This window comes from Protopterus annectens, chromosome 5.part0, assembly GCF_019279795.1.
Source record: "Protopterus annectens isolate FY-2018-M chromosome 5.part0, PAN1.0, whole genome shotgun sequence".
Lineage (NCBI taxonomy): Eukaryota > Metazoa > Chordata > Ceratodontiformes > Protopteridae > Protopterus > Protopterus annectens.
The window spans coordinates 370,461,698-370,483,371 of record NC_056735.1 but is presented as its reverse complement, the minus strand read 5'-3'; the positions used below and the strand labels follow the sequence as shown (position 1 = coordinate 370,483,371).

Sequence of the window (21,674 nt, the reverse complement as noted above, 5' to 3'; positions counted from 1 at the left end):
TTATGGTAAATGGAGTGAAATAGCTAAGTAATGGTTCATTGGAATGGCTGCAGAGGCTCCATTCAACCATGATTTTGTCAGGGGGGAAGGGCAGCAAACTCAGACAGGCCCAGCTGAACTATACCTCCCAACTGTCCAGATTTTCAAAGAATGAATAGATTTTTGCTTCTTATTTTTGGTTTGTTCTTCATAAAATTTGTAGTTTTCTGGAAAATCATTTAGGAATTAAGTCACTAAATAATGATACACTGAGTTTCAGACTTCATAACCTTCAGAAAAATGCATGTTAAAGTAAGAGCTGTTATATCAACTGTCTCAATTTATACAAGAGCAATTTTAGTACTGTTTATATGTGCCCCCAATATATTTGGCCTTGTTCAGATTTACTGCATTAACAGGTTGAGAGGTACATGCAAATAAATTGCTTTATAGAATTAGGCATAGCCAACCTCTCAACTGTCCCCATTTTTGGCTCAAAATGTTGCTCTTCCCCTAATAATCCCTCCATAAAATAGCAATTTTGGAAGAAAACATGGAGGGTTTACAATTAAGAAATAACTGTAATAATCAAAGTTATAGATTACTTGAAATGCATGTAGATTATTTTATTTTGTCAGCTGCTCAAGGTAGCAGTACTAATATTAAAGTCTCCCTTCTTTGACAGGTTCCCAGCTGTATTGTGTGTCTATTTTATATTTTTGCATCACATTTTTGGTCCATTTTTCATAAAATTGTGTTTTTTGGCAAATTAGTGAAAAATCACTAAAGACTGAAGTTAGAAAATGACAGACATTTGAGTTTCAGATTTTATACCCTTCAAAAAATTCACACTAATGCAAGACCTATTCTATTATCTTTCTAAGTTTATCAGAGCAATATTTAAAAATTGTCCTTATTTTTGGGCCTTTGTCCCACTTCTGTGTATGGCTTTGTCCAGATTTCTTGCTCTTGAGGTTGAGAGGTATGACAAATGTGTCAGGGCCATCGCAGTCAGCCAGAGACATTTCAAATTGTGACATACTTGTTGCACCCCACTCCCCCATGTAGTGACTCTGGATGTGTCCAAGCAAGGCAAGGAGTAGTTGTGTCTACCTTTGATGGGGAGGACACACTGCATAAGTACTACAGTGGCTTTTCATTTGTCCTTGATTTTGCAGAATGGTCTGGTTTCTGTCATATTTTTGTACTGTTGATTTATGCTTATTACTCAAAGTGCCCGTTGCTCTGTGTTTAAGTAGCAATGCTTTAATGACCATAAGGTAAGCTTGTCTGAGATCGTAAGATGCAAGTAAGCTTTAATAAGCATACTGTTAAAGAATTGCCAACATTGAAAGCCTTTCTGTTGTTGCCATGCAGAGAATACTTGACTAGATAATGTATAAGCCTTGGGTATTAAAGGACAGGATTCCATTATTTTAAAAAGCTCATTACACTTGTTGGAGACTTCCAGTCATCTCTACAGACTTTACCCGTAAACTAAACAGAATGCCAATCATGTGTGGTCCATAACCTGTACAGTAATCCTTTAAGCAATGTATCTTGAGCTTGTTTCTTGTTTGCTTTTCATTTTTTACTTTGATCATGTTTTCCCCATTAAACAAGTTGTCAGGCAGCAGGTCTTTTTTGGATAAGAAACATTTTTACAAGTGGGGGTATCACAGAGATTTCTAATTTCAGCATGTTACTTGGTACTTTAATAAAGCTGAATATATTATAATTAGAACTGCAGTGCAAGGAGAAGTGGTTTGAGTTGAGTGCTTCTGGTTTTTCTTATACTTGATTTTGACTGGCATTCCAGTAATGTATTTAAAAAGTAATTTATTTTTTCATGCCTCACAACCTTTTGTTTCCATCTAGATATTAAGTAAGCTGTCATGCAGCCAATGCATTGAAATATTTTTATTCTTCTACACTTATTTTTGTCTTGATTGGACTTTCATAATGATGGTTTGCCACCCAGGGCAGCGTATTTAATTAAAGTTAGTTTTTGTGGTTTTGTGCATAGCTCCTCCCCTTTCTAGTTGACCACACCCCTTCCCCTTGACCCCACCCATTCAGCTGTCTCCTGCAGCCCCCCTGTGATTTGAAGTCACCAGCCGCCACTGTCTTCAGTCACCATTCAGTGACACCTAAATGTTTCAAACAAAATGTCATGGCAATTGTATTTTGTTGCTGTGTCTTTCGGTTTATCCCGGTTAGGGGTTGCCACAGCGCAACTCCGGTCCACTAATGTTTGGTAGTGGATTTTTACGTGCCGAGTTACTAGCCCTGATGCACAACCTTCAACGAAGGCACGCTTGTTACCTTTACTAAATGGTATTCATGAGTTACTGAATATATCATTCTGGAAAAGCATCCACTTTCAAGAAGCACTAAAAATGCATTTACAATTGTTCATTAAGTACTAGAAGTTATATTTATTTCTTATCAGAAGTCGTGAAATCATTTTATTGTCATCATCATCATCATTTAGGTTTGTTGACAAGGTTAGTCGCTTCATTATATAACACATATTGTAATTCCTTACCAGCCATGTTGAAATATTTAATGGCTTCACATTTCTCTAGTTAGTCCTTAAAAATGTATACTTTATTTCATACTTGGAGGCAGAGAAGTTGTACCAACAGCCGGTGTCATCTTCTTATCTGTGGGTGACTACTGTTGTTTGTTCTTACTGAGTTGAGTCTAACTCTTTGTGTTACATTTCTGTTTATTCTGTTAATGGCACATTCACCTGTTCAGTGTGGTGAGTAGCAGGTAGATGCATTTTAAATTGAATTGTTGTAAAGAAAAAAATACTTATAAAGATATATCACATCATTCCTGGAGATAAAATGTACGTAAATGACATCCATTGAGATAATGCTGTTTTAATTGTTTCTGCAGGTCGAGTAGGAACACCCCATTTCATGGCACCAGAGGTGGTAAAAAGAGAACCTTATGGGAAGCCTGTAGATGTCTGGGGTTGTGGAGTGATACTTTTTATCCTACTTAGTGGTTGTTTACCATTTTATGGAACCAAGGAGCGGTTATTTGAGGGCATCATCAAAGGAAAATACAAGGTAATCTGTGTTTATTTTTCTGATATCGACTTTATTTAACCAAAATGTTCACTGTTTTCTGATATCGTATTACCTCAGTAAGAGCCTGCCTGCAGAGTTCTACAGCAGCAGAGAGAGAAAATGAGACTTTGAGTAGATTAAGTACCCCTGTTTTGCTTTTTATTACTTATTTTTGCTAGCTGCATTATTCTGACCATTTTTTATTAACTTTGCTACATATTTGAACTGCTTTTTGAATTCTTATACTGTTTGCACTTTAAAGTATTGTTTTTCATCTGTTTAACTGTAAAAGAGCTACACATTCAAGTGTGATTGCCTGTCTTCTGTGTTAGAAGTGTTTTATCACTGTATTTGCTTTAAAAAAAAATCTTATCCTTCTACTCGTTTCCCACCTTCCTAGAGCTAGTAAAGTCCGGTTTTCTGATTTTGCTGAATTCTGGGCTGTTTGTAAGTTCCTGTGTTGCCCAGACCTTTCTAAAATAGAGGGAAGCTTCTCTGTTCATCAGTGAGAGTGGTGAGCTTTGGAACAGCCTGTCTGTCGCTGGAGGTGTGGTTTTAGCTCAGAAACTGTAGTTTTATTGGCCATTTTGGGCTATTTCTATCTCTTTCATCTTTCTGTTTAAAAACCCGTGTTTGCGCTTTGCAAAGCACTGTTTAACTAGGGTTAAACTATTCTCGGTGCCAGAAAGTGTACTCTTCAAATTTTCCCTTAGAACTGGCCAGTTTTCTAGTTTTAGCCCTCATAACTGCATCCTTGTGCTCAGCACTTGTTCAAAACTCATTGCAGGCACTAAATAAATTACAAATTGCTTCAGCACTCAACTTTCCTCACTTATCAGAAGGGAAAGCGTTTTTAGTACTTAAATCAAAAAGCACCTATCTAGGCATGTCTAAGCATCAGCTCCTGGTGTTTGCACCTGTCCACCTGATGAACCTGGGCATCTCGGGGCAATGCAGCAACTGCCTCATGTACACTGACATCCCTCTCCTCCTACCACCCGACACTACAACCTGTGAGAGTTGCACTTATATAACCAAACTGGAAACCAAGTTCTCTCCAGCCAAAATTGGACTAGGCAGTCAAAGTAGAAGGTAAACACCTGCACCACACCATACTGACCCATAGTCCATCAATTTGTACACCACCTAAACCCACACATAGTAACACAAAACACACACCTACATTCACGGAGGCTCTCAGTAAAAATCTGCCCAAACAACAGAGACCTCTAAAGCAGAAATGGAAGCAACCACCCCCCACTACCCAAATGAAACACAGACCACAAAATCTGTGTGCCACTCAACCTCAGCCCCTAAGGCAAAACAACGTACCCAACAAACTTGTCATAGGCGACTCTATAGTCAGGCACACTGATGTCCTACTCATCAGGCTAAACAAGGAAAAAGTTAATGTCAGCTGGCTATCGGGTGCCAAGATCCGCCACATAATGCACGCACTCAGGTCACTCCACAAGTACAAATATGACTGCCATTGTCCATGTTGGTGTGAATGACCTGAGATGTACCTCTCTGACTACATGAAAAGAGACATGGAGGAGCTCTCGGATCATGTAGCCAAGGCAGGTATGCCCCTAGCCCTGAGTAGCATCCTGCCATCGCCCGGAATGATACCACAGTTCAAGGACAAAATGATTGACTTTGACAATTGGCTAAGCTTCTGGTGTCATTCATAGGGGATCCAGTATCTGTCTACCTGGGACGATATGATCAACAGACCATGATGCTTTGCCAGAGATGGCCTGCATCTGTCTCCCCTGGAATTCCGGATACTGGCTAAGGCTCTTGCCACCCGTATAGTGCCTTTTTTAGGCAAGGTTGAAATGACAAACCCACCACAGTAGCAGGTACAAGCAAGCAAAAACTGAGGGTGATGCTACTCAATGCTAGAAGTTTAAACCTCAAAATGCACTCACTTGAAGCACTCCTTAAAATGGAGAACATCAACATCTGTGCAGTAACAGAGACCCTGGTTCAAGGCTCCAAAGAGCACACCTGCATTATGAGGCTATAATTCATGCCACACCTTTTAGAGAAGTAACCCGGACCGAAACACTAGAGGAGCAGGAGTGTCCATATTCATTAAGGATATCCACACCTCCAGGCTAGTTGCTCAACATAATGTATCCGAAACTATCCAAGTGCAACTAACACTGGGCAAGACTGCAATCCAGGTTGTAGCTTGCTACAGATCCCCTGCCATCCCCCAGGATGCCCACTCCACGTTTCTCAACATACTGCATAATACCAAGGTACACCCCAAAACCCTAATAATGGGAGATTTCAACTACCCCACCATCAGCTGGGACAACTACTCATGTACTAACTCATTATCTCAATGCTTTCTGGAATTCATAAATTCCAATGCCCTGGATCAGCTTGTCCTTACCCCCACCAGGGGCAGCAATATCCTCGACCTGATCATTGCCAACATGGGTAACTGATGTTCCACACCAGAGGTCAACTCCTCACTGGTCAGATCCGACCATAAGCTAATCACTCTAGACATCAGTATTCTGCCTCCACCCCATTAAGGAAACCACCATAAAAAACTTCTCCAAAGCCAAATTCACACTTCTTAAGACAGAAGTGGCAAGCTTTAATACACCTGTGCAAACAGATAGTAGAGGTACGACTGCCGAATCCTTTACACATGCGCTGTATAAACACATATACAGTAGTGCATGGATCATGCCATCCCCAACAAAACCAAGACGCTATCCTCCACAAAAAGGAAGCCATTATGGTGGTCCCCTGCCATAAAAAACCCTACAAAAGAGGGAAGAACCTGTTGCAAAAAAGAGTAAAATTCCCTGATTGCAGGAACTCTCTGGTCAGCCTCAGCAAGAAGCTGAGATCCCTCATAAAATCCACCAACGCCAGCTATGAAAATAAAATTGCCACTGTTTCTAAAGACAACCACAAAACATTCTGCAGCTATGTCAATAATCTCAATGGCAACACTCAGATCTGCTCCGAGCTACAGAACAACGGCACTAGATATACAGAACCAACTGATATTGCCAACATCCTGGCAGATAGGTTCAGTGCAAACTTTACCCCCTCACCCCCCCCCAAATGCCCCATCTCTATACCAGAAGAATGCATAACCCCTGTAGTCACGAATGCACAAGTTAAGACTGCACTCTCCAAAGCCAAAAACGCCGCATCCATGGGAGCAGACAACATCCCAGGCTGTGTTCTGCACGAACTACAGACAAACTGGCACCCCACCTATGTACCATGTTCGGTCATAGCCTCACTTCAGGCTTTGTGGCGCACGGACCCCGGGAACTACTGCTCCATTAGCCTGACGAGTCTGGTCTGCAAGGCCATGGAACATATCATCATGGAGCTTATAAACAAAGATATAGGTAACCTGCAAAAACTGGACCCCACTCGATCTGGATTTGTAAAAGGTAGATCATGTCTCCTAAGCCTAACTGACTTCTTTGAAGCAATCATCAAAGCCGTGGACGAGGGTAAGGTGGTGCACACAGCCTATCTTGACCTCGCCAAGGCTTTTGACCCAATTCCCCACTCTGGAATTATGGATAAACTCACTAGACTCAGCATAAATCCCTATGTCATAAGATGGGTGGCCAACTGCCTTACTGACGGAACCCACACAGTGAAAATAGCCGACTCCAAGTCCAACTTCAACCCAGTGACAAGTGGAGTACCACAGGGTTTAGTCCTGGGTCCTCTCCTGTTTGGCATCTATTTCTCAGAAGTCCAGGCTAATACAGCAGGCCTATGGCAACAAAGTTTGCAGATGACTGCAAACTGGGAGCCATATTAGAATCACCTAATAATGTGGACATTCTACAAAGGGCCCTCACTGCGGCTGATGCTTGGTGTCAAAGTCATGGCTTCAAGCTCATTGCCAAAAAGTGTATTGTCATCCCCTTTGGGAAAACACTGTACCCATGAAGTACCACATAGGTGGTAGCCTACATAACACCAAAAGTGTGATAAGAGACCTTGGGACACAGATGGACACTAGTCTCTCCTTTGACAATCACATAACCACAGTAGTCAGGAAATCCTTCTATGTGGCACACCTCATCACTAAAGGGTTCTCCTCCAGAAAAAGAGGTCATTGTTGTTCTCTACTCATCCCTCATCAGACCCATCATAGAGTGCAACACCCCTTTTGGCATGTACCTCACAAGACATCTGCAACAACTAGAAAGGCCCCAGAAGTACCCCACTAAGAGGATTACTGGCCTCAAACAGATGCCATACACAGACCGCCTCAAAAAGCTCCAGCTCTATTCCATCGCTTATCGCCTATTTAGAGGTGACTTCTGCCTAACATACAAAGCCATGTCAAACCCAGTTTTGTTGGACATGCTACACTTAAAGAAACCCCAATCTCTCTGTGCCATGCGCTCCAAGGACCTGAACCTTGCCACCACAATTAAAAGAACATGCTGGAGGGATAGATTCCTTTCCCAGAGACTTCCCATACTCTGGAACAGACTACCCATTCACATCAAGCAAAGGCCCTCTTTAGCCCTCTTTAAGAGGAATCTAGACAGTTGGATGGGAAATAGGAAATTCACCCCAGGGATCACCTCTGTGGCTCTGCTCGACAGGGGTGTAGGAAAATAGCTTTATTGGGTGGGGAAAACCAGGGAACTTTTTGGCTAGTCTTATATAGGCTCTAGGGCCGATAGCCTAGTACCTACCTGTGAAGCTAAATAAATCCTGTCCAAGAACCTTTGGGCTACTTTCCTGCCAGTTAATGGCATGTGTTGTACTATGGGCATTTCTGACACTGCTTATCATTCATCAACAAAAAGCATTAGTAATGCAATCCAGTCTTCTTAATTGTCATGGTGTGGGGACATTTGTGAAAGTTCACCAGTGCTGAAGGAGCTAGGTGTGGTTGGTAATTAGACTGTGAGTCTTCCATTAGTTCACCCTTTCTGGGAGAGGATGCACTGGGGTAGTGTCTAAAGCTAGGCCAGACATCGTTAGAAGCTGGAACAGGACTCCCTGACTACTAATTTAGTTTCAGGGCTAGGGGTGTATGAGTAAACTGGCATCATTGGCAGTGATTCAGTTGTTGTCATGCTGACTTTGCCCAGTTAGGGTAATTTGGGGGCTGGGGGCATATGAGTAAGCTGGCATCACTGGCAGTGGTGATTCATTTCATGCACACTTTGCCCATTTAGCACTCCCTTCCTCTATATATCAAAATATTCCTACTCCCAGATACTTACACAGTGCCTGCTACCCCTTACCCTGTCTAACATCTCTCTTAAAAGGGAGATGGCAGTCTTAAAGGAAAAGGACTTCCTTGATGGAGAGAGAGAGAGAGAGAGAGAGAGGGCCCATCTGCACAGTTGCAGCATAATTCTGCCTGACTCTTCCTAGATAATAAGTGGACAGAGAGGAATGAATAAACTAATAGTGGATTGGGTGGATGTTAATTGCATTGGGTGGGGGGCAAACAAAAATATTGTCAGTCTTCCTCAGTTCTTGTGTAGAGACTCTTTTCCTAACAGTATCAGATCACCAAAACATCTTGTTCTTCCAAAGGGAGTATAAAATTAAATATGTTGCCAACTCCACACTTCGCTTACTTAACAGGAGTAGATGTTTTTAAACTCTGCAATTTGTTAAGCACTTTAGGAGCACATCATGATTAAAGTTGTATAGTGCGAAATTGAGAGCTTGTACGTTAAAGTGGGAGGTGTCCTCCATTATTTGTGAGGCTGTCCTTTCTACATATTCACATTCAGCAGAACCATTCCGAACTTTGGAAGTAAGAGCCTCTGCATTCTGTTGCCATTTTTCTTTTAAGTTATGAATAAAAATGCTTTTTTTTTTTTGTCATTGGAAGTATGAGTAAAACGTGTTTCTAACGGACAGAAACAGACAGTAAAATATTACCTAACTGACATACCCCCACACACAAACTAAAGTACTCCCCCCGCACAAAGCTCTCAGCCACCTACAAACTAACATACCTCTCAAACTAAAGACTACTGTCAACTTCAATCCCCCAGATCCCCTTTGACTTTTTTCTGTGCTCAGTGGATTGTCACCCTATATGGTAGCTAGGTAACCTTTTTCCACTTGATAGACACCCAGGGTACATGGGGCACAATTGGATTGGGTTGAACAGATAGACTTGTAAAGGCACTGGTGGTCTTTAGCCTAGTATATACCTATGAGCTTGTTTGTTTTGGCAGAGTCCTCTTTGTTTCCATGAGAACATTTGGTGGTCTTATTTAAGCTCAGCTTATAGCATCTGTGCCATAAAATACTACTGTGAAAACATACATCAGTTTTAGCAACAAACTGTATATTTGCCTTTTCTGATGATTTGTTTAAACTGCTGAATTTATTTTATTTTATAAAGTAGGTTATGATCAATGTTCACACAACTTTTACTTTCTGGAACTGTAGCTTGAGTTGATTGCTTAAAGAACATTTTCAAAGAGTGTCCAACAGTGATTGCAGTTGTCCACAGCTGTGGGTAATGGTCAAGATCTAACTTTGTGAAACCTGTACAAAACAGCTAGCTACTGTTCGGTGATGGCCCCCAAATAAATAAATATAGCAACTCTGAAGTCATTGGTCTTCATTTTATATGACATGATGTTGAAGAGAAATGGAGAGTGAAAGCTAGTGTCTCACCTACACTTAGTAGTTTTCTTTCCTAGATGTCAAGTATTCAAGTGTTATGTCTTGTGAGGACCCCCCCCCCTCAAAAATGTAGCTCAGAAAATGTTAAATGCAGACTACACGAAATACAAGAATCCATTCCTCTGCCAGCTTGAATTGACAGAATGGTCAGTCATCAGTTACACAAGTACCTTTGAAAAACTTGGAACAGCACTAGAACTTCCTGTATAAGGTACAGTAGAAATTAAATTATGTTTATCCCAGGTGCCATCTTGGAAAGTTAGCAAGGACTTACTCCTAAAAATCAAGTAATCTCTATGATATCCCCGAAGTCTCAAAACAACCTACTAAACAAGTGTAGCGGGACCAAAAACAAAACAGTGTAAGAAACGTCTCTGTGTGGAAGATTTTCATTCCATAAATTTCTAGTTAATCACTGTATATTAATCAGCTCAGGTAGTAGTAGTAGAAGTAATGAACTTAAACTAGTCTTAAGTCAAAACAAAACAAAAAATAATAATAGAAAATATATAATTGTACAGCATTACTAAGTATTCGAAAGTAATCCAACCAAGGCAGGCAGTCTGTTTCCAGTCGAAAATTCTTTATTAAGTACACAGACAAGCGATCTATGTAAAACAAAAATAGAGTAATAATTTCCTCACAAGCTTTCTAAATATATATATACTTTTTTTATTAGGCATGGGAGTGGTTTATTGTGCTGTAAAAGAAAGTGTTATTGGTGCACATGTTAAATTCACATCCCTTCCCCCATCAGTGTGACATTCGAGCTGGTCCTGCCCTACTTAGTAGCTGTCATAATAATATAACCCTTATGTACTTTAAATAAAATTTATAATGACGTGGTACCTCTTATTTAACCAGATTATTAAGTCTGTGATTTTTATCCAAGACACTATACTACATGACTGGAAATATATCAACCTTAGTTCATTTGGCAATCAAATAATATATATAAATATATATACGTATACATTTTGCACGTAAAAATCAATTTCTATTTTCATAACCTATTAACTATGATCGCTTTCGTCCTTCTAGACTTCTTCAGGTCTGTGTACAAGAACCCTGAAAACAATCTATAAAAATATATGTAATTGTATAATTAGTATTGTTGTTATACATAATTTTAAATAAAGTGGAAAAAATAAGAACCAAAAAATAAATAAATAAATAAAATAAGAAAAAATGTATGCATGATGATAGAAACAAAATATACACGTAAATTACAACTGATTTAAAATGGTATTTAAAACCAACTGGTAGAATAAAATAAAATACAATTAGTCATGTAAACAATGTGGCAGTTTTCTAAGTTCCAGTGCACTTTTAATTGAACAGTAGTTTAGTCCAGGCTTCCTAAAAGAGTTCAGCTTTAATTGCCACATGAGTTCGTGTTTCTCCAGAATATTCGGGATGTCTCCTTCAAGATCACCCATGTCTATGCGATCCAGGATCTGGAACTTACAACCCGTGTGTCTTTTATGAAGAGAAAGGTGTTTGGTTTGTGCATTACTTTTACGTCCAGAGCAGATTTCTGACAGATGACATGAAATCCTATGCTTGAGTTTATTTACAGTCTTGCCCACATAGAATGCACCACACTGTGCCATGTAAATTACTTTTGTAGTGTTACAGTCACCCCCTGCACTGGTTTTAATGATTTTCTTTAAATAAGGGCAATAAAAACTATTACCTTGCTGTATAAATATACAAAATGTACAATTAGTTTCCCATCTTTTAGTGCTTTTCTCATATGGTATTTCTTATGTGCAACCATTTGCTCCCCTAACATTTCTAGTAAAGTACTTTGTAGGGGGATTTTAAAATCTACCAGCTAATTACTCTCCCCCATCCCACCCCAGAAATAGTTCCCTGCTACCTCGTTTCCCATCTTATTTCTGGTATATACTATCAACCTGAGGAATAATTCTCTGAAGTTTGCATGGGGTATTAAAATACCAATGCAAACACTTCCAAGTAAAACCTTCAAACCTTCTGGACTTTGTTGCATATTGGGAGCCATACAGATGTCCTCCCATTCTTTATGTACTTATCATTTTCTCTTGCCAATCTTTTCTGACCTGCTCATCATGTAATATTTTATATGCCCTACTAATTATCATTTTTTTTAGCAACAATTTCCATTCTAGCCGAAGCTAAAGACTCGGTCTAAGCTGATTCATCACTTATCACTCCCCCATCCCTTTTTCTTTGCTTATACTCTCTATCATTCTTTGGTAGGGAAGGCAGTCTCTAAGCTGCAGTCCAAACGTCCTTGTAGCCTCATCCTACAGTATTACCTTTCCCTCAGTAGTTATTTTCTCAATGTACACTGGTTCTTTTGCTGATTTTCTTGAGTAAATTCCAGCCTCTTCTCACTTGCCTGTTTTCTGTAACCCTCCTTACAGTCATCCCTGTTTTGTAAAAATCTCCTTTCTCCATTCTCATGTTGACTTAGTTCTTAAGACTACTTTCTGTTACTTTATGAATATAATGTTCTGTATGGTGGTTGTTATTCTTCTTAAGGATCTGCATACAAAGACATATTCTGCCTTAATTTATCAAACTCCCCAGTTTCATCATATCTGCTTATGTTATGCATGAAATTAAAGGTCACTTTGTTTTGAAATTGGATATGGGGTGATCCCTTCCCAAATACATCTTCCAGATTTTGTGAATGTTTTCATAACTTTAATAATCTGGAGAGTAAATTGTGTTTTAGATAAAAATATCAGTCTGAAAAGAGTTTCATCTCAAGGAAGTTGAGCCTCTCCCCAAGAGGGACAAACCAATGTTCAATTCTGTGTAGTAAATAGAGATATTCCATAACTGTTATTCAGTTGAGTTTCAATACTTTTAAATATACTGTCATGTTTGTTGTTATGCAAAAAAAAGAACAGTGGAAATACGAGGAAAAAAGAGCAGACAAATGTGTGGAAATCCATAAAACACCTTCATTTTAACTGAAGGAAAAGTGGAATAGAAAAAAGGGCAGGAATTAAAGAAGTGTTACCAGTACAGAAATTCTACTGGTTTAGGAATTCAAAACTTGGACTAACTCAAAGTTATGCATGAAGAAGTGGAAGGTGGTACTGTTACATATTTATATTTGCACTGATTAGTTGACAGTGGATATTAGTGTATTTTGCAATTTAGTTATAGTATGTTATTTTATTTTGTAGCGGGTTATTAGTACGTATCACAACATTGTTCTTAAAGGGACACCAATTCATTTTGTGCACAGTTATTTTGTAGCAACTAGGTATAAATGCTGTGAGAGAATGTCCAACTCTTATTAGGTTCATAGATTAGTTCTAGGCTAACTGTATCATTTTATGGGTAAGGTCCACCTTTTTACCAACCAGTCTGTTGAGGCCATGTGTGTGTTTGTTTTGCTGAAAGTGTATATGCATGTTAGCTATGTTGCCCAAACATGTCAGAATGCTTACCAAGTATAAAAATGTATGGGATACACAAGTGCTGCTTGATGACTTCTTGATCTTAGTGCATGACCAGCTGGGAACAAGTCATGAAAAACCCAACATTTGTGCATGTTGATGTTTATGGTGACCTGCAACTGTGTTACTGTGCATAAGTTCAGCAGAACATTAAAAATGTGAGGAGTGTGGTGGGTTTAGAATAAATTAATTGGAAAAAGTGGAACATGACCTAATTAATATGCCTAACGTACAAGGATCTCTGTGGAAAACATCAGGTTAAAGTAAAACTTTGACACTTGCAGAGCATCTGAGAAAACTTATCCAAGAAAGTTTGTATACCGAGAGGGTAAAGAATCTGGGGGTACCTTCTCTTAAGTGGTACATAATAAGCAAAGCACCTGCTTATTCTCTCCAGTGTGTAAGGCATGTTGGTAGATCATGATGTAAACAAGTAAATGCTAAGAAAATACTTTTTATTAATTAAAAATGTCTCATTGACATTTTTAGGCAGTCTTCAAAGTTAATGTCAACTGTGTATTTAAAAGTATATCTTTTAAGAAATCCCAAAGGAGTGATAAAACAAGCAAACATAATATGAATCAGTTGGTAGCAAAAGTCAAGCAGTATGGTAGCTCATACGTCTATATAGAAATCCAATGTGTCAGAGACAGATTTTTCTGCTTGCCCTGTAGTTTATACTTTATTTTTCTAGCACTTGCATTAGTCTTCAGCATTTATATACGTTTTATTCTGTTTATATTTAACTTTGCTTCTCATGATGCCTTCTTAAGGAAGTTACAGTTCAGTCCTAAAGCATATGGTGTTAGGCTCATCTCCAGTTGGGTGCCTAAACTGGACACTATGTTGTCTGTTAGGAATCTTGGAAAGGCAGTTTGCAGTACTTGATTGCAAGGACTTGTTCAGGGTTCAGCAAGACTCTGCAACAGATTCCTCACTCCTTCTGTCACTACCTTAAAGCTACTGAGTATTTTGATCTGATAGAGGGCTGTACAAAGTGCATTTCTACAGGCTGTGGTTGCTACCTCTTCTCTTTTTCTGTATATGTTCACAAATGATAATGATGCAAGTGGCAGTATTCTAGCACAGACGGCCACTTTCTTCACATTCTGGCTTGCCACGTCATGGGCCTGTACTTAAGTATTGTTTGCATATTGTCATTGTCATCTCGGTGGAAAACATTTTGTTCTTTCATTAAAAAAGCACTTTCTTGGCAAATATTGTGGTGCTGACTGTTTTTTGGGCATTGAGACAGAGGAGCATATGACAGTGGTTTGGGTTATTATAATGACAGCCGAGATGTTTGTCAGTCAGCTGACCTGTCAGGGTTATGCTTATTTGCACAATTTAGAACTTGTTTAGTTTCCATTTCTTCAACAGAATCATTTGCCAGTTATTTTTAGTACTCTTCATTAAGGTTAATCATTCACCTCATTCTATTGGTTCTCAATTTTAGGAGTGCATTTTACCTTGTACTGGTCTTTTCTCTGCAAACTTAATTTAGCCCTTATAATGTTTGTCATAGCTTCTTGTGTCAGTAGCAAGAAAGGCTAAGATAAGAATGTACAGATAAAAATCTTGTGGTATTACAGCTTTTCATGAAGTGCACATCATTTGTGGTACCATGCACTATGCTTTTGTTGATGCAATTTCAATGTTTTCCTTCACTAGTTTCTCCCTAATTTGGAAAGTAGGTAAGGTTTATGGGGAAGACCTACTCTGTCAGCCCAGTGATGATGTCTCCTTTGTTATTCTTTTGGCCTTGGATGACAGTTGAAGCACTTTTCCTGAGATGGAGTTATAACTATAACATTAAAAAAGGACAGAAAGAGAGAGAGTGTTAAAAGTATGATCTGCGAATGCCTGGAGTGTGATCACCGAAGGGCCAAATTTGCTGACAGATGAGGATTGCTTGGAATACCTCATCTGTCAGCACTTACTAAAGAGGCTTATCTTTCAGACTTCATTGGATTTTTCAGTCTGTGATTACCCACTTTGTCCCATTCAGTGTTGGAGGGGTGATGGAGCCTTTTCAGCACTCATTAAGTACAATGCAGGAACCTAGTTATAGATAGGAAGCCATTTGATTTGCAGAATGTGTAGGAACACACACAAACACATCACACTTGTACACACACACACACACATACATGCACAGCTTTAGGTCATTTGGAAAATTACCAGTTCACCCGCAACTTGTCTTTGCAGTGTGGGAAGAAACGATATCTGGCAAAACTCATCCAGCTACAGGGAGGAGACATGCAAATGCAACAGAAAAGAAACCCCATCTGAGAACTGAACCTGAAGGAAAATGTCTGCACCATTATGGTACTGATTCTGACTTGCTCCTTTTTATTCCAGTCACAGCTCCCAAGCTTTGAATGAAGTATACACTGCCAAACTGATACTACTGTCACCAGCTAAAAAATATTCTCCTGTAAGTCTATTCCCCTGCAAGTGTGTATGTTTTGCATGTGTGTGTGTGTGTGTATATATAGATGAATACATGCAAGTGCACACACACACACACACACACACACACACACACACACACACACACACACACACACACACACACACACATATGTAGGTCAGGCACATAGAAAACTGTGTGCTTAAATAAACAAGTCTTAAAATTAATAAAAGGTGCATTTTTTTAATCTGTCAGTCTACAGCTTTTATAGCACCCCACATATATTTTCTGTTTAGAATCTGCGGTGGTGGTGCTGCGGTAGCGTTGTCGCCTCACAGTAAGACGTTGTGCCGTTCGATTCTCAGCTAGAGCGTCTTCTGTGTGGAAACATGCATGTATGGGCGTACCTTCGTTGAAGGTTGTCCGTCAGAGCTGGCAACTCGGCACATAAAAATCTGCTGCCAATCAGTAGCGGACCGGAGTTCCACTGTGGCGACCCTTTACCGCCGCTAGTGACAGAATAATTCTTCTGTTTGCACCTCTTCTGGTTCATGCAAATATACAGGTTAGCTGATTTCATACTTTCTTGTTGAATTGTAGTCATAAATTTCTTATAAATCTGAATTGCCTTTTGTAATAATACATGTATTCTGTTTGTAAGCAGTGGCTATTAGATAATTCCTCTTTCCTACTGTAACACTATTTTAACATTTTTTCTCTTTTCTTGCTTAATAACTAACAAAAATTTGACAGAGGACTAAGACAGCATCCTTGCCTTAATCCTTTCAAGACTCATTAAACCATTTAGTATTATCCTTCTAAGATCAGCTGAATAAAATGTTCTTATTGCCGATAAGAAGGCCCGCGTCTTCACTGACTTTCCTGAACTTGCCCTGTGTTATGTGTACAAGGGCTTTCACTTGATCAAGTAAACGAATATATCCTTTAGCAGAATCCTGCTTCCCTACTTCAGAAAAATCTTTCAAGTTGTACTCATTTGTGTACAGTATTTCTCCCCAACATCCGTCACATACAACTTTCATGTAAAATCCCAGCATTTTTCCTTTTAATTTATGCAGATTTGTTTTCATAATGTCTTAGCATCGCTGTTTAATACAATAAGATAACAGTTCTTAAAGTTTCTAAAATTCCCATTATTATTTTTAACAATAAAAATTTAAGCCTGGTTTCATACTTTATCACCTTTTATAATAAACTGCACTTATTGAGAAAGTTAGAAAAAATACTTGTAAGTCCTGGACTCTACACTCTGAGTTACTTTCTGTAGTTTGTTTAGAGTACTGTCAGTTACTGTCTGGTCTCTTACCACGTTTTAGGCCTTGATTACCTTTGATTACTTTGCCATTTTCTTTTTCTGATAAGTATATTCTTTAACTGTCTTCACAAACGTCCTTCTGTTACATTATATCCGTACGTTATTACTATGAAGGCCACTTTAACTATATCATTGCAAAAGGTACTAGTTTCTACTATGTATTCCAGATGTTGCCCTTCTGTTTATTTTTCCATTCTTAGAAATGTCGTCATATGGCTATATCTCAACTGTTTTCTATATCAACCTGCTCTTGGTCTGTTTTGCTGTCTTGAAATCTTTCTTAGACACTTGTGCATTTTCCTCTTAGTTGTCTTACTTCATCTTCACCCCTATTCCTTTTGTTTCCTTTTCCTTATTGTAATGTAGCCCATTTATTTTTAAACAAACACTTTTTTATTTTAGTAATCGTCCTTGCTTGATGTAAGAATCGGACTTTATAGTATTTCCACAATAAAAGTTCGAACTTTATAAACGAACTGTTACATGAACAAGTTCACTGTTTTAAATAATTTTCTACTCATTCAGAAGATCACATTTCCATTTTGTAACAGTTTACATCAGTCCTTATTTTTTCATTTAAGAATTCAGTTTCCGTTGGATATTCTATTAGCAAAAAAAAAAAAAAAATCCTACAAATCTCAAACTTAATACCATCGTTGTTGCAGCGCTTCCCTCTCACACTTTTGGCAGCATGTAGGGCTGGATAGGCAGGAGAAGTATCCTGGTCCCATAGAACATGCATTTCTCAAATCCTCCACCCTCACCCCTCAGCCCAATGTCATCGCTTTCAGCTCTAGCCTCCAAAAGAGTGACACACAGAATGGTACCCCCAAAGAATAACTGCGCCCAGCCTCCCTGCCTGTGCCATCATGCACACAAGCCACTAAATGAACTTTGGTTACCTGGGTCATAGTTTAGGGCTTTATCCCTCCATGCCTTTGGCGTGGCAGTACTTTTTTATTGTCAGATTGCATCCTTTAATAGTAATTTTCTTTAGATTCTTTTCTATCCACACAGTCCTTACCTTCCTTCCACGCTGGCTTCCCAGATAGAAGTCTTCTAACCTCAGCTCTGTTTTTTCTACATGAGACTCTAATCAAATTACTCCTTTCTCATGTTTGTGTACTAATAAATCCTATCCTTCTCCTCCTCCTAATACTGTACTAAAGCCCCATATCTTACTCTGTTCTCTGGTAAGTACATTAAGAACATTTATCCTCATTAACATATCCCCTTTGTATTATTTTTTGTTTAAATATTTTAAGCCAATCTCTTTATCGTCATGTTATACCATCCCATAATATCCAGACTCCTCCACCTCTAAGACCTGAAGCAGATAGTCTCTTGTAGCTATCCAGTGTACTGTTAGCATCCAGGACAACAACCACTAAGTTTTCCATTTCATTTGCATTTATTTAACTTCATAAGGTTTGCTAGTACTTTCTAATGTTCTTCTTCCACATTCCCTCACTCAATTTTTCATCCCTAGGAGTTTTCCTTTGATTACCTCTTGTGGTTTTCCAATTTCTTTAACTTTCAGTACTGAAAAATAATGACCAGTTTTCATTTTTCTTGTCTCATTGACTTAAGCTCCCCCTTTTTTAGATCTCAGCACCTTAAAGAAAAATTACTGCTGCTCTTTGTTTAACTGGGGTACCCTTCTTTGTAACAAAGATGGTCCTGCCTCTTCATTGTCACTTCTCTTACAACTTTTTCTATACTTTGTTAATTTATTTCTTTACTTTAAAAGTAGTTTGTTGTGCCATTTCAGGGAGTGCTGTCTTTATTTTTTCAAAATCCCTACTGTCCTGTTTCATTTGCTTCTTTACATTTTGTGAAAACATGGGTTTGCTTTCATGATCACTATACCCATGTGTGGTTACCATTCTGATGCCCAACTTCACTTATTAGCACATACCTGATGCTTTTACACCCCACGACACACACACACTCTCCACACATTTGAATCAAGTTTTTAGCTGAGCAGCTTTGAAAGATTTCCCTTTTTTTTACCCAAGAAGAAGTTATTTAATTGCTGCAAAAGTCTGTTAATAGTATTTAAAATAAAAATGTTCTCCTTCCCCACCTATAATCCATCATTTGTCATTAATAAATCTCCTAAGGCATTGCATTTTCTGTTAAATGAAGATGGTTTAATGTAGTTAAATACTGTTTCAGAATAAAAAAAAAATACTGTGATAACTCATATTACCATATTTGTTTGAAAGTCTACTCATTCTCTTCCTACTACTTGGAAAAAAAATTCTCTGAAGTTTTAACTTCAGTCTCTTTCTTGAACACAGGGCCAGACAGTTTTCACCCAGTGTGTAACAGAACATGGATGACCATTGTTGGAAATTTGACTGTTCTTTAATAATTTTTGACATACTCTGTGCAGGTTTTCTTTGTTGGTACCCTTTGAAAGTGAATATACAGTAGAATTTCTTTGAGGTGTTACATTTTTGTGGTGGTGTAGTCTGTGCTGTTTCTTCAAATGTCTGTGTTTTATTTATAAGGGCCCTACTGTGTTCTTTTAAGATAGTGCCAACACTGAGCCTTGAATAGTAATACCCAGCATTTTAGGTGTCGTCTTAAAGCCGTGGCGGTACAGCGGTAGCGTTGTTGCCTCACAGTAAGAGGTTCTCTTGTTCGATTTTCGGCAAGAGTTCCTTCTGTGTGGAGTCTGCATGTCCTCCCTGCAGTCGAGTGGCCTCCGAAAGATATGCATGAATGGGCATGACTTCGCTGAAGGTTAGGCATCGGGCTGGCAACTCGACACAATAAAAATCGACTGCCAGTCATTAGCGGACCAGAGTTCCGCTGTGGCGACCCCTAACCGGGAAAAGCCGAATTAAAAAATCTGATATGGATACACATACAGTAATAGAAAAAAATAAACCACTGTAAATATTTTCATTATTTTTATGCATTATATACATATGTTTTTTTTTTTTTTTTTGTTTTTTTTAATAAATATTCTCCAGCCTTACATAAATTGCTCAAGTCCGGCCTTCTCTTACATTTCATTCATTTATTGTTCTATTTGTATTATTACAAATGCCATTTATTTTTATGCAGTTTGAAACTTCCTCCTTTTCAAGATCCCACCTCTAGTTTCTTTATGACTTACTATAGTCAGTATGTCATTTACTGATGGTATATGTTTGATTTCCATTTTCTAGTAATTTTTGGTAGCAGATAGCATGAATCCTAGTAAGGCCTATCTATGTCTAGGCAATTCAGTTCCTATATCCCAACTCAGGGAAAATTTTCCTTTGTTATAACAATTTGCTTAGAATTTCTGAAAAAATTGTCTATAGGATTTTTTAATTGTGTCAACTTGTTATATTCCCCAAAAATCGTGTTGCATCTCTGTTTTTCATCATACCTCCAGCAATTGCTGTCTACCTAAAGAAACATTCTCTGAAGTCTACTTGGGGAATAAAAATAGCTTTCAAGCTAAAATCGTAAATCTTCTGGACATCATTGCTTACTCTGGAGTTGTTTTATTATTTTGTATATTGCTTTTCCATTCTCTCTTCTCAATCTTTTCCAATATCTTTTCATTGACTGTAATAGTTATTATGCAGTGTTTTGTATGCCCTACAAATATCCATTTTTAACAGCAGCTTCTGTTCCAGAGTCAAGTAAAAACTTCAGCCAAGTGTGGTCTTTCACTTAGCACTCCCCTATCCTGTACTCTTTGCTTATGCTCTGTTGTCAATTGCTGGTAGGAAAGGCAGTCTAGTCTCTACCTGCCGCCAAATTTCTACTTTGCCTTGTTCCACTTTATTATCTTTCCCTCCCTTGCTGTTTGCTCCCATTATATTGGTTCGTTCGATATTTTTTCCATTAAACTCCAACCCCGTCTTGGCTATTTTCTATGCCCTTACTTGCAGTCATCCTTTTTGGTAAAATCTCCTTTCCTATTCCTTTGTTGTTTTAGTTCTTAGTACTTTTTTTTTTCCGTAAGGACCTGTCCTGCAATCAAATTCCTTCTCTCTGCTTATTTCTTGACCCCCCCCCATTTTATGATTCCTTTTGATTTGTGCCCTTTTTCTTGTGTTGTATATCTGAGCTTAACTGCTGTAAAGTATCTCTTCAAACCCTAAACCAACTTGCTCTGTAGAGTAAGACGACATATTCCACTTAATTCTTCCCTCTTACCCTTCCAAATAAATTCCTAAAGCTCTCTTTTTTTTTTTATTTTGATCCACAACTGCTCGTCTGTTTTTTAAAAATACGCTTGACCTGTACAGAAAATTACGAGACTAGAAACATTTTCACTGCTTGCATTTTAAACTCGTATCAGTAGTCAGGAGCTTCCAGCTTTTCAATTTTTATTATCTTTTGTTTCATTTTTTCCCAAATATCCTTAGCTGTCAGACTAGAATAATAATTAATCCATACAGCTAAATACTAAATAATGACCTGTTGAGAAAACCCACACGAGTCAACCTGTTGCTACATGCAAACAGTATGCACCTCAAAATCACAAAGAAAAATGTTATAAAATCACAGGGTGTGATGATAACTCGTGTCTGGTGAAATAATGCTGTTTCTGCATAATTGCATTTCTACAAAGCCACTTTCTTGAAAGGGGGTACAGTGAGAACCTGATGAAAGACGTACTCAGTCCCATTTCAAACATAAAACAACCCAACTCTACGCATTCCATTGTGTTGGGAGCAGATCAATATCGTAAGCTCACAAGTTGATAC

The 21,674-nt window shown here is 38.5% G+C and overlaps 1 protein-coding gene across 7 annotated transcripts in view; it reads left to right on the top strand.

The window, feature by feature from the left end:
* CASK (calcium/calmodulin dependent serine protein kinase) overlaps nucleotides 1-21,674 on the top strand; it is a 4,132,188-nt gene that overhangs the window by 2,515,564 nt on the left and 1,594,950 nt on the right. For all 7 annotated transcript variants that reach the window (XM_044072334.1, XM_044072332.1, XM_044072333.1 and 4 more), the window contains exon 7: nucleotides 2,887-3,062. In XM_044072334.1, coding sequence (XP_043928269.1) covers nucleotides 2,887-3,062 — 176 coding nt within the window. The remainder of the gene's footprint in view (nucleotides 1-2,886; nucleotides 3,063-21,674) is intronic.